Source organism: Etheostoma spectabile, unplaced genomic scaffold (assembly GCF_008692095.1).
Source record: "Etheostoma spectabile isolate EspeVRDwgs_2016 unplaced genomic scaffold, UIUC_Espe_1.0 scaffold00002093, whole genome shotgun sequence".
Taxonomy (NCBI): Eukaryota; Metazoa; Chordata; class Actinopteri; order Perciformes; family Percidae; genus Etheostoma; species Etheostoma spectabile.
This window is the reverse complement of record NW_022602852.1, coordinates 20,661-35,180: the sequence shown is the minus strand read 5'-3', so window position 1 is coordinate 35,180 and position 14,520 is coordinate 20,661. Positions and strand designations below refer to the sequence as shown.

Genomic DNA, 14,520 nt, shown 5'->3' with positions numbered 1-14,520 from the left:
AGGAAGTTTTTCCTCGCCACTGTCGCACTGTGCTGCTCTGGAGGAAAACTACTAGAACTGGTGGGTCCTTGTAAATTCTGGAGTGTGGTCTAGACCTACTCTATCTGTAAGGTGTCTTGAGATAACTCTTGTTATGATTGATACTATAAATAAAATTGAATTGAAATGAATTGAGAAATCCCTATACACACACATGCTCAGGACCTATTCATGCACAAATGGAGAGAGAGAGAGTATGGTGCCTTGCTCAAGAGCACCTTGGCAGTACTCATGAGGAGAACTGGCATTTCACCAGCTACCAATCCACACCTGAACTTTGGTCCGTACAGAGACTTGATCCGGCAACCCTCCAGTTCCCACCCTAGCTACTGCCACTCCCAAAAAAGATATACCTGTGTCTTTTAGAATTTTCCCTTTTCCTACAAACACTTTTTCTTGTTATAATATACTAATATATGATACCGATATTTGGATTAAGGACCATCCATGCCTTTAAGGGGATTAACAGTTAAATGAGCCTCACCCAGTGTGGTAAGCCAGCGGGCAATGGCGGCATAGACTTCGTCTAAGATGATGATGACGACGAGGTTGATGATGGCGGCGTGCCTTGACAGTGGCTCGGATGTTGGACGGGCAGAGTAGGTGCTCATGTGCAGGGCTGCTTTAATGCTAATCCGATACAGAATGACCCCGAAGACTATGGCAAATGTCACCAGGATCTAAACGGGGGGTGGAGAAGGGGGAAGACAGGGAGGAGAGGGGGGGACAATCGTTGACAAAACATTAAGGTGAAGAAGAAGATCAGAAAAGGATTCATTGCCAATTAGTCAAATTTAAAAAGGAATTTTCCTTGGTCAATGGGTGACTACATAAATGGTTACCTTGGGCTGGAAACGCATGATCGCGAGGCTCTCAAACAGCTCAACAACACGTTTCTTGGATTCTTTATTTGCCCTTTTGTGTAAGGGGTGCTTCTCTGTCCCCGGTTTCCAGGGACAGTCCCCGATTTTGGCTACCTGTCCCCGGCTGGATCTGTCCCCGGAAATGTCCCCGGTTTTCACTGTGACTGAAAGACCCGAAATTGGAATGAAAGAAAGAAAAAACTGACAAAACGGAGCCGATAATCGCACACCCAACACACGCAGGCTCCAGGCAGCCAGAGCCAGCACTGCTCAGAGAGGTTTTAGAAGCCGTGTGTTACGATGCTAAAATCACTGATTATTTACATGGAGTCTGGTGCGTTTAGCGAACGCAATTTTGCGGACATTTATGTTTTAAAAAGGATCTTAATCTTTAACAGAAAGGTCGACCTCCTTAGAAATCCTTTCCATAATGTTGTCAGACACTAATATATTAATAAAAATAGCAATATTAATCTGAGTCTGTTAGCAGCTAAACAAGCACTTTTATGAACGTAAATACAAGCTGGACAATTATCTTATTAACTTACATTGCAGCGATCTCGTTTAATACTGCATCAATGTCAAAGGAAAATATGTCCTCAGTAGTTTTTGTTGTATCTGATTCTCAATGAGCTGTTGCAGAAACAAGCCTTGAGCAGTAAAGCAAAAGCTGTCAGTAGTTCAGTAAACATTACAACATTATGAAATATTAAGACTTTCTATCTTGAAATATTAGGACTTTCTATTTTGAAATATTAGGACTTTCTATCTTGAAATATTAGGACTTTCTATCTTGAAATATTAGGACTTTCTATCTTGAAATATTAGGACTATAAGGACTTTCTATCTTGAAATATTAAGACTTTCTATCTTGAAATATTAGGACTATAAGGACTTTCTATCTTGAAATATTAAGACTTTCTATCTTGAAATATTAGGACTTTTTATCTTGAAGTATAAGGATGGATTTTTTATCTTGAAATATTAAGACTTTCTCTTGAGGTGTAGTGGAGTGGAGTAGGAAGCAGCAGCAGGGGTGGGTCTAGGATCAGACCTTGGGGGGGGGGGGGGGGCTCAGCCCCTAATAAGAACAGCTCTAGGTCTAGTGTCCCCGTTTTAAGTTTTACAAAAATAAAAACATGACTTGTTTTGGAGGTAAATACGCTTCTGAGCTGAAAATGTCCCCGGATTTTGTCTGAGAAATCTGGTCACCTTACATTTATGTCTTATAGGACTTTCTATGTTTTGCAGATACAACTATTCAAATTACTCATATGAAAGTGCTTCAACTGGGCTGCTATTTTCCTTTTCAAGTAAATGGGAAAGCATACAGGAAAGGGCAGGTTATGTGGCTACTGTCGTTACAAACTAAATTCCTGCATTTCTATGGATTCTGTTGTGCAGTTTTTGCCGACCTCGTTGACAATAAAGAAACATTGGAATCTTACTTCATTGTGTTTGCATTTTTGTCCGAACGCTGCTTGAATGTAAACGCTTCTGTCTGTGTGAAGTACGGGGAGCACACATATAGGACAAATATTACACCACTTTAAAAACGGATTTGCTGATATCTGGTGCGTAGGTGACATAAAATAGCATATGCTACAACACCAACAATTCAAAAGGTATGGGCACAAACTATTAACATTTCTTAAACAGAACTTTGTATTGCAGGGGTTTCAAATGCGTATCTTCCGTCCTAAACATAACGTTGTAGGCTATTATAAACGTAGAGGTAGCATTTGAGGCACTTCAATAGAAATGTTGCTTCTTCTCATAAATCCAAGAAACGTGTTGTTGTAGCTGTCTGAGAGCCTCCCGATCACGCGTTTCCAGCCCGAGGTAACCAGTTGTTTTAGACGATTCCGAGTTTCTCAAACCGTGTGCTGCCCGGTGTAATTTATGACGAGTCCTTGCACATGGATAGCGCAGAGGTGTAGCAGGAGGTTATAGTGCACAATTTAATTATGATTTTAAGCCTAAATCAAGGTAACAATTTGTGTATTACATTTGGATGTAATACAGTAAATATATTATATTGCACATTTAAACACCAAATGTCTAAAAGAACTGTATTGTAATGGTCATATAGCAAAGTCGGGTAGAGAGAACCAATGTCCAAGAGGTCAGAAGTAGACACCTGTTGAAACTCACCACACGTGTTAACCGCTGTTACATTATACAATGAAAAAATAATGAAACCATTGCTGATCATAATGTTAGATTTGGTTTATGAAAGACGCCAGCAAAGCTTCACCGAAATAAGTACAGCAGAGAGGTAAGACAGGTCGGACCTTTAATGTTACAGTTACAGCTTATTATGTTGCTATTGCACTTCTGGTTAGACCAAACTGCATTTCGTTGCCTTGTACCTTTACATGTGTAATGACATTTAAGTTGAATCTAATCTAATCTAATCTTATGACAACTGAAATAAACAAGTCTACTGATTGCATACACACATTGCGGCGATTCAAATCCACTGTTAGGAGTCTACATGGAAGGATTTTTTGTGATTTGATCTATAGCTTCTTGCAAAACCCGGAGACATCTGGGTTTGGGTCACTTTTGGAACAATTTGTTTTATAACATTTTTGCCTTGATTCAGATTCACTTTTGGTTGTCCCTGTCTTCTCTCTCTCTCTCTCTCTCTCTCTCTCTCTTCTCTCTCTCTCTCTCTCTCTCTCTCTCTCTCGTTGGCTGTTCCTATGGTCTGTGTCAATGTGTGTCATGTAGTTTAAGTTGGACAAGCATTGGGCGGCTGCCAGTAGCGCCGTTAGGCCTGGGTGTCCGATGCAACGGCCTGGCTTTAAAAGACGTGTGTGAAGCCTACGTCACACATTAATATACTATCATACTATTTGAGATACTAACAAAAGCTTTAATTTCTGAGTTCTTGACTCGATTGGTCGAGCGGGGCATAAATTGAAGGAGCTGAAAGGATAACATTTCAGTGCAAGTGTATTTTGTATGTTTTGACATGACAAATATATTGATTGATTGATATTCACCCTCTGTCTCAAACACTTTGTTTTAGCATCTGTCTCTTTTAGCCCCCTCCTGAATTTCCAGACTACTCTGATCGGCTTGGGAGAAAATTATGCAAAGGTAGTTCTCAAGCCGTGGGTGAAGAAACTCAGATGGGGGGTGGCTTATTCTGATGAGTCCGTATTTGACATAGGAAAGGAGGCCGAATCTGAATGGCTTGTTAAATCCCATGTTTTCTGACAGCACACAACAGCACACTGGTGTGTCTTTTTTTTCACAGTTTGTAGGTTAGCAGGTACACCAGATACCCACATGCAGGTGCACGAGCACTGAAATAGTGATGTTTTCTTGATATGTCCCATTTAAAGAAGAGAAAAGTTAATGTGGAAGTAGCACTACAGGGAGACTCACCATGAAGACCATCGTCACCAGAGTGGTCAGGTAAGCTGGCAGTCTGTCTGTACACGTCAGCTTCTCCTTCCCCTTCTCCTTCCCCTTCTCACTTTCCTCTCTCTGAAACACACACACACACACACACACACACACACACACACACACAGTTGTATAAAGGACATAAAGTCCACAATATGTCTAAAACTTTGCACACTGCATCTGTTTTGACCTGTGTGTCATGTCTTTCTGTCAGCAGCCGCTCTTAAAGGAGAATTCCAGCCAATTTTTATGTTAATCTTGATCGCTATAAACATGCAAGTAGTTTTGATTGAAAAATCCCCCACCTGAATCGGTGCAGGTAACACAGAGCAGCTACAGCTACGTGTAAAAGCTTCCACTGAGCTAAAACGACAGCTAACGGTGCAAGTTTTAGAGTGCCTTTGTTCCTCTTAACAGACAGACAATGCAATTAATATGTCTGTACAATATTAACAGGGCCCCGATATGTGGCTCTGTTCGTGGTGATAGTGCATACCTCAATGGTGTATGAAATACACAAGTACTGAAACTACTCGCATACTAATCGGAATTCTCCTTTAATGCGACACAGCATTAAGCATACAGCACACAGTACACACAGTGTAGGCACGCACGCGCACACACACACACGCACACACACACACACACACACACACACACAGGCTGCAGTGGAGCACAGCTAATTCTGCCCCGAGTTATCATGTCACACAAGCCTACTGAGAATTAGGTCAGAAATCTCAGGCAAGTGTGTGGTGTGTGTGTGTGTGTGTGTGTGTGTGTGTGTGTGTGTGTGTGTGTCAGAAAGACCTGACCTTGGTACAAGACAAAATTCAAAAGGTTTATAATAATAATCAAAAAGAACATGCTGGATTCTGAACTCAGCACTTTCTCTTCAGAATTCCTGCACAAGTCAGTGCTGCTGCTAGTTAATTAACACATTATGTGACAAATAATAAATGTGGCACTGAGTTCTCTTAGCAACAGGAGATGGTTATGAAAAGAAACGTAAAAAAATAAACACAAAAAAATATCAGAATGGGGGGGAATGAGCGGGTGGCTCCAGTATCAAGAATAAAACATTCTTTATACTACCAAGTTTTCACAAAATCTCGGATACATAAACAATAAAAGCCTGCCATGAAAGTTATAAAGTTATAAAGAAGCCTAGGCAGGGCAACCCAGAGCCTTGATGCCCTGATGACTACTGAAAGATGACGTTTACTGTTTTTTAAGACGACTCATCTGACTGGGCAGTTATGCTTTAAACACACAAATAATATATGTCTGGAAATGGGTTTTACCTTCGGGGTTGGGTGCTCCTTTCTTATTGTCTTTCGCATGACCCGGAACTCGTACTCGGCTCGGTTGTGGTCCTGGAAGAGTAATCAGTTTGGATGTTACACTCACTGATTCATGACACGGATGTGTTAGTAAGCAGTAAGTGTGTACACGGCCGTAAACAGTAGTATAGATCAGTATAGAACAGCCTTTTTTTGCGTGAAGTTTTGCAAACTGGTGTTTAAAAAAAAAAAGAAAATTAGAGTGCAAGAAAATAAAACGAGAAGTGCATTGACCCACCATGAAAAGATTAAGCAGAGGACATAAAATTAAAGCGAAATAGTTTAATGTTTGAAAATTCCCAGTCAACTTTGAACTCATGTTACTCAAACTATGGTGCAGTTTGTTGGCCCAAGCTTTGCGATATCAAGGCTAACCGCTAAGCTAACTGCTATGTTCTGGCTGTAGTGGACACACACAGACTCCAGTGGTGGAAGAAGTAATCTGATCTTTACTTAAGTAAAAGTACTAATACCACACTGTAAAAAATAAAGGTAAAGTCCTGCATTGAAAATAATACTTAAGTAAGAGTATGTAAGTATCATCAGGAAAATGTACTTAAAGCATTGAATGTAAAAGTACTCAATGCAGAAAACCCCTCACATTTTAGAAACGGGAAAGGATCCGAACAGTTGGGTGTTCAATGGTCTAATCTTTTCAGCTGGACTTGTAGGTTGTTATATTGTTGGCTAGTTTAAGTCATAATAAAATTTGATAAACTCCATGTGGTTTTGAAATGCGTAATGTGTAAAGTAACTAGTAACTAAAGCTGTCCGATGAATGTAGTGGAGTAAAAAGTACAACATTCTCTCTGAAATGTAGTGGAGTAGAAGAAGACAGTGATATTAAAACAAAGGACTCAGGTAAAGTTTAAGTACCTAAACATTTGTGCTTACAGTATTTGAGCAAAGGTACTTAGTTAGATTCCACCACTGGTAATATCTACCTTCTGCCTGTAGTGGACACACATATCTATCTGCGGGTAAGAAAGAAACCATGCCCATTATGCCAATTTTTAAAATGTCCAGTAGATTAGTGTTAACGGGCCCAACTCCATGTGTTCCGTCTGATAAACAAAACTCCATGGTGTGGCGTGTCAAATTTCCACTGTCAAATAATCCTTTCATGGTAAGGAATATAAGATTACCACTTGAAATCCATGTAATATGCAGTCAGATGTGAGTGTTTGTGTACCCATATCACAGTAATAGTTACACAGCCTGCAGTTAGCCAAGAGCAATGAAGAAGTGCTGTGAATAAGAGGAAACTGTATTATTAGAACACAAAGCTGAGGGTTAGACGGTCACTTTTGGCCTGAAGGTCCACGTGTCAAGCTAATGTACACATGGATGGCTGGGGCTCAGGGAGTTTTTGTTGGCAGTAATATTTAAAAGGCATTTTACTGCCAATCGGAAGGTTGGAGGTTCAATCCCTGGCCCTGCAGTTGCATGTCAAAATATCCTTGGGCAAGACACTAAACCCCGAGTTGCCCCGATGCTGCGCCATCGGAGCGTAAATCGAGTGTAAATATGTATGAGTGTTTATGTGTGTGTGTTTATCTGATGAGCATGTGCCTTGTACGGCACCCTCGGCCACATTGTATGAATGTGTTTGAATGGTTCTTGTAAAAGCGCTTTGAGTAGTAGACTAGAAAAGCGCTATGTAAGAACAGTCCATTTACATGGACAGACAGAGTGAAGACAGACACAAAAGCAGCATAGACAAAGAACAAACACAGTCTTGACTTGGGACGTCTTCGAGACTTTGACTACTTAAAGTCAAAAATTCACAATTACTTTTAACAGTCCTCTCGACCCTTGCTGCTTATCTTCAACCTTTTGGCCACTTAGCTTCACTGTAACAAGTTGTGAATACAATATGGACATATTATCACCATGTAAAATTTACGTGGTGCAAGTGTTAGAAAATTGCGCTATTCACACATCAGCAGACACAGAGTTTTATTATTTGGAGTCCTGTTGGCCATCTGTCTAATAGTCACTGGGCTTCTAGTTCTGGTTTGGTCTCCACTAACTCCTGAGACAAATATGTAGCTGCTACATGCTTGATGATGCGCATTGAGAGCGGTGAGACTGAACCTAGACAGTCAGCTGTGGGCTGAAAAAGCCGAACAATGAGCTGGAAGTAGAGCTGAGAGTAACTGCAGAGCCAAGGGATCGTTCTCTGTGCTTCCATCGCTACAATCAACACCTTTCAAATTGCACACACATTGCACCTCCACCAACTTTTTTGTATTTTTTACAATTCAAGAGTGTACTTGAGCGTACACTGATTCAACATGAAAGGGGGAATGAGAACCAGCTGACCTGTGTATTTGATCTCTTTTGGTCCCGTTCGAGGTCGTGTGAATTTTCGAGGAACCTATTTTCAGTTCTTTGTACGGTGGCTCCAAAGAGCAACACACAACGACATTTTGCAAAACGCGACATTTCACTGAACACATTTCACAAAACACAGCAAAACTCAAAAACACGATGACATTTCACAAACCATTTTCCGATTTGAATCTCACCAAATGCTGTTGTGTTTCTTTTGCTGTTTTGTGAAATGTCGTCGTGTTCTGACAAATGTTGTGTTATATCTTTTAGGGCCCCTGTCCATTTGAGATATACGTAAATATATATATGCACACACGGAGATATATCGAAATTGAAGACAATGTCTAGTCTCATATATCAATGTATTTAATATCGATATATTGCCCAGCCCTACCATCAGTAGACACAAACAGAAGATGCAACAGTGCTGTGTTGACACAGGAGCAAAGAGATGAAGAGCATGTGAAGTGAAAAGACACATTGTTAAGACACCTTGAGGGAGAAAAAGGTTAGTGTTAGTTGCCGCAGAATGGATCTCAAACAGCAAGTCAAAAGGAAAAAAAAAAAAGGTAAGTTACAGCAAACTATAGCTGGGAAGTTGGATCCTAACCTTATGCTCCTCCTGTGAAATACAAGACACACACACACACACACACAAACACATGAGGAAAAGATGTCGGTCAGCAATCATTGTCATTGTCAGATTAACGCACTTCCGTGTTACTATTAGAGCAATACAGAAAAATAATAAAAACTAAAAATCTTTGCTGCTGTGTTTGTGTGGGAAATGGATGCTAAGGGCTGATTCAATACACAGCAGACACAAAAGACATCGGAGGTACATTCCCATGCATATCCTGACCTTAATGTCATCCTTATTACTTTTTGCTTTTTAACCCTCATGTTGTCCTCGGGTCAAATTGACCCATTTTCCTATATCAATGTTCTTTTGAACTACCCAATTGTAATTACCCAAGATAACATGACTGATTCCACACAACGCTCTTTGGCAAATACAAATCTCTACTTTCATTCATTTTGTTCTTATTCAGTTTTATAGCATTTGAAAAAATTGAAGTGGTTTCGAAATTGTGTAAAAGTAGAGTAAAAGTTAACATTCCCCAGTCTGTGATTATCCATCAACGTACTGTACAGTCCTTTAATTTTCGTCTAAATAATTCCTAATTTCTGCTTTTCTAACTCAAACATTAGGTATAATTTCCTATTAACGAGGTTTATAAAACATAAATTCTGTTCCTGTTTTTCATTTAACCCACACACTCTGTATATCTTTATCTGTATTTATATTTCCATTACAAGTACTTAGTTTTTCAATATTACTTATGGTCACAGGTGAACATAACTTATATTATGGTTACCTGCTTTTGCATTATCACTTTAATTACATATTCAATTTAATTTTAAGGTCACTTACTACACTGCAATGTTGTTTTCTTGTACTATGGCAACTGCACTTTACTTTACTTTACAATACCTTATGTGACGCCACTTTACTTTACTTCAGTCTACCTTCTGAAGAAAGAAAAAGTTCAAAACATTGATAAAAAAGCCTCAACAAAAGTGTTGATTTTCAATTTTGAGGGAAAGATAACACAAGGGTTAAGCGAAGTGCATTGAAAAGCATTCTTTACATGTTATATGAGCTGTTACTATAGTTGAAAATATTTTATCCAAACAGATGGTACAGCTTGCAAAATTTAAAATGGTCCAAAAACCAGATGTATCTGGTGTAAGGGTTAGGATGGATTATCTCAGCAAAGGAGAAGTGCTCACTAACACAGATTTATGAACCATATTTAAGAGAAATAAGCCTTTTGTGTACATAGAAAAAGTTAGAAAAAGTTAGATCTTTGAGTTCGGCTCATGAAAAATGGGGGCAAAAAACCAAAAGTGTTTTTAAGGGTTTATAATTTTGTTCAGTGTATTTTATGAAAATAGTTCAAAACAGTTTCTGAAAACATTTACAGCTATAAATAGGCTATGCAGTTGTTGAATCTGTCTTCATTTCAGATCAACAACGGTCAGTTTAAATGATTTTTCATCAGCTTTTTATAGCCTTCACTTTTCCAAAGTCACCTCGACGCTACCAGAATGCATTGCACGGCCGCTCACATAGAAATGAAAGGAAAGCGTGGAAATGACGCTGACAATGGACACGTACCATTAGGCTTTGGTACCTTAGACTTGTTTTATAATCAAAGAACCACATCTTTGCCTATGCGGTTGTTAATCCTTTGTACCAATACAACCGAATACTTCTTCAACCACTGCATGGGTGTGAAGTTATTTGTAGCGTTATCTCACCTCCTCCTCCTCTCCGAAGCCCGTCAGGTCCCAGATATAGTTGAGTCGCATCTGTCGTCTCTTCCAGTGCTCCATGAACAGAACCGCTACGTGACCAAGCATACACATCAAGCTAAACACAGGCTCAAACACACGCTTAATACATGTATCTACTACCCAAATGACAAGGAATACAGTGGGCACATGCAATCTTATATACCGTTAATCAATCTGCACATATGGTACCTGTATCTAAAATGTTTCATAAGACGGAAATTAAGTTATCTAGACCTACACAAAGTCTGTGCCACCAACATCTTTACATTTGAGAATAGAATAGAATGTCTTTATTGTCATTATACACAAGTGCAGTACCTGTGCAATGAGATTGAAGCACCCCCTTACAGTGTCGACACGAAATATAAAAATGTAAAATAAAATATGTTCAGTATGTATGTTTTCTTCTATACCCTCTTTACAGAGACTTGTCAACTATGCAGGGTTCTGACATATGACATTATTCTTTTAGATTCTTTTAGATAAAATAAAGGAGTTTTTTGTTAATGTTAAATATGATTGTTAAATATGTTATCATAAGGACTTATCATATATCATACTGACTTATCATCAGCTTGCACCTATATAAACCTTACCTCACTTGCTGCTGCACTAGGTGATTGTGGTAATTGCAATTACATTGACAATATGATTGAAAATATTCTTAGTTGCTATAACCAAAAAATTGGGATCAGATACATCCACTGTTGGTGTGGGTGTTTTCCTGAGATTAGTGGACAATAAGGCAACAATTGCAGGTCTACAGTATGTGAACCCAGATGGCCGGCGTGCTGTGACTCTGTCAGACACTAGCTCCGTCTAAACACATAACACCTCGCTGGTCTGCAGCCCTGCTGCTGCTAACAGATGGCAGGGTGGTTTGGCAGAACATCAGAGGAAGGCCGGCTCCGGGCTACCTTTGCCGAGTCCTATTGTAAATTCCATGTGTTTCTAAGGTGCAGTATCCATGTGTTCTGCTGAATGGATTAAATCTGAGTCCCACCCTCCTCCTAACCCCCCCCCCTTCCCATCCCAACCCGTCTGTTCATTAGATTTTGGCAAATGTAATTTATTTTGGATCGTCAGTTTCATGAGGCGTCTCAACCCATATGTGTGGTTTGTGATGAACAGCCAAGACCACTCAAGTTGTCATTAATAGCAGTGTCTTATATTTCCTATTGACCTATATTATACATAGTAAAAAAACTGAAAACAATGTGGTTTCTGCTAATGTGAGTTAATGATGTCCGAACAAAACAGAAGAATTCACCTCAAATATTTCTCTAAATTAATTAGATGTGTTTGTCATTTAACTTGTCGTGTTTTTGATGATTTTTTTTTTCCAAATCAAGAAACTTGACTCATCAGTCTACATTCTGCATGTAACTGTTACTTCTTTTTATTCAGAGGTCCTCAACGTTTTTAATCAAGGACCCCTTAACTGAAAGAGAGACGGATAAGGGACCCCCTACAACATGCTGTATGTTGTATAAAAGGTTGTTTCTTATTAATCTGGGCCTAACATTATTTGTAGAGCAGCCTAAAGCCTTTATGCATACCTTTTTTGTGTATAATACTAAGTTATTCAAATAGCCAAATCATTGGCATGCATTTATAAATATTTTTTTTACGTTAAACATACAACTCTAAGGATTAACTGTATCTGTTGATGGCTACCTTAGTGACTACCTTACACACAGGCCAGTAAACAGTGGGGATTTAAAACAATAGTTTGGTGCCCCCCCCCCCCCCCCCGCGTTGACTCTGAGGACCCCCTGTTGAAAAACTCTGGATTAAATGATAGGGATGTGTCAAAGCATTGTGAATCAGTTAAATATCAATAAAAAAAGATTACGACCGGTTGATATGCATTGTTTTTAAACGTCCTACGGCGCAATCCACTTTCTACCCACGGCCCTTTGCTGCATGTCGCCCCCCCCCCCGTTACTCTCTACAGCTCTCCTATTAATTAAAGGTCAACAGGCCCCAATCTGTTGTTTTGCAGTTTACAGTGGCTTGCATAAGTTTACACACCCATGCTAATGTTGATTAAAAAGAGGAATCAAAAAACATCTCTTGGAAATTGATCGTACTGCCTTAATTAAAAAAAAAAAAAAGTTTCTATTTCAGTTAGCTACATAGCTGGTTTGATTTGCATTGAGAGATGATCTTATGGAAAGTTCCCCATGCCTATCTCTAGGTATGGTGAAGGGTATGTGATGGGGGGGGGGGGGCTATTTTAATTCCAAAGGCCAAGGGAACTTTATCAGGATGCATAGTAACCTGGATCCATGAAATAACTGGTCTTTAAAAATAAAAATCTGCCTGCCTCTATGGGAATTTTACATAGGGGGTGTATACTTATGCCCCTTGTATTTTAAGGAAGAACATTTATTTATTTACAATACATTACAAAGAAAATTGGTGTCCTTGAGAGGTTGGATTTGGTAAACTTATGCAAGCCACTGTATATAAATAAATTAATATGTTTAAATCCTTTGTCTGCAGCCAATTCTGTTAAAAAAGACTCCTGAGAAAATAATCTAAAATCGTGAATCATGTTAAATCATGAGTTGAGTGTATCATTATATCCCTATTAAATGATAGTGTGTGTTAAGTGATCTGTTGTAGTAATGCGTTGCTGCACACCTTGTATTGGTAACATCCGACTTTGTAACATTGAAGTCTACATGTATTTCTTTGACTCTTTGGGTGCAGTTTGTGTGATTGGATGTGAATGTGTCCCTACCCCAGAGGGCCATGAAGATGGAGAAGAAGACAGTGGCTGGGTTATCGAACAGGTGGCTGGCTCGGGCTGTACCACACGCCGTCACCAGCTTCCAGTAGCTGCAGGCGCGATCGCAGAGCGGACACATGGTGATGTTGTGCCTGGGATCACAAATCTCCATACTGACGAAACAGGGATGGATGGAAGAGAGGAGTTATTGAAAGAGGTGGAAGAGGGCGAAAGGATGAATGTGGAAATAGATCCAAACAAGGGTTTAGATTCAGTTCACTGTACATGCCAAAAAAAAAAACATGTCACAATTTTCTGCTCCTGCAGGTTGTCTGAATGGGGTAGGGGTGGGAACCTTTACTGGTCTGACAATTTGATAACCATTACCCTGTCAAAGATTTGAATCGATTCATTATCACGATGCCTCATCTCCTCAATGTTGTATGTATATATATACAGGGCGGCTGTGGCTCAGTGGTAGAGCGGTTACCTGCCAATTGGAAGGTTGGTGGTTCGATCCCCGCCCCTGCAGTCATTGCCGAAGTGTCCTTGGGCAAGACACTGAACCCCGAGTTGCCCCCGGTGCTGCGCATCGGAGTGTGAATGTGTGTGAATGTTTATCTGATGAGCAGGTGGCACCTTGTACGGCAGCCCCGGCCACAGTGTATGAATGTGTGTGAATGGTGAGTGTTTCCTGTAGATGTAAAAGCGCTTTGAGCAGTTGTTAAGACTGGAAAAGCGCTATATAAATACAGCACATTTACATTTATATATATATCGCTACACATTGTTTTCACCAACTAATTCAAGCATATATAAATAAACTCCCATTTATATTTTATATGCTCTTTAAAAAGACACAAGGAGTCTGAACGGCAGACAACAGACAAAAGGCAAAAACAAAAAAAGCAAGCGGGAAATCAACAAGTAACATCAGTAGGCAATTATGTATGGTCTGTCACGGCATCCATACAGTAATGTTCAGGTCCGCATTGCGATGCATTGCTTCAATGGCAGCCAGCACGTTATGTGTGGGCGGCTATACCCGAATCAGTGGGCCATCAGCAGCAGAGAGCCTGCGGTCACAGTCAGATTAACCATTAGGGCAGCTGGTCACTTGCCCAGGGGCACTGGAACATCGTCAACTATTATCACGTTAGATCACGTTATGAAACGCAGTCCTCACTTTCCTAATTACATGCAGATTTTTGCGACCCGTTTCATCAAAATTTTTTAACTGTTGTCTAAGTTCTGGTTCTGTCCCAGATGCCTTTAAACATGCTTTGGTTAGGCCACTACTTAAAAAGCCTAATCTTGATCCCAATGTGTTGTCCAATTTTAGACCAGTCTCACATCTGCCTTTTCTATCGAAGGTGTTGGAGAAAATTGTTTTTAATCAGTTACAAGTCTTTCTACAACAGAA

The 14,520-nt window shown here is 39.8% G+C and overlaps 1 protein-coding gene across 1 annotated transcript in view; it reads right to left on the bottom strand.

The window, feature by feature from the left end:
* Window positions 1–473: 473 nt before the first annotated feature.
* The window catches only part of LOC116675656 (anoctamin-1-like), a gene marked incomplete at its 5' end in the record, with an annotated part of 32,865 nt that continues 18,818 nt past the window's right edge, over window positions 474–14,520 (bottom strand). Inside the window, 6 exons of the mRNA XM_032507291.1 lie at window positions 474–719; window positions 4,302–4,403; window positions 5,624–5,695; window positions 8,610–8,621; window positions 10,325–10,410; window positions 13,110–13,270. Coding sequence (XP_032363182.1) covers window positions 474–719; window positions 4,302–4,403; window positions 5,624–5,695; window positions 8,610–8,621; window positions 10,325–10,410; window positions 13,110–13,270 — 679 coding nt within the window. The remainder of the gene's footprint in view (window positions 720–4,301; window positions 4,404–5,623; window positions 5,696–8,609; window positions 8,622–10,324; window positions 10,411–13,109; window positions 13,271–14,520) is intronic.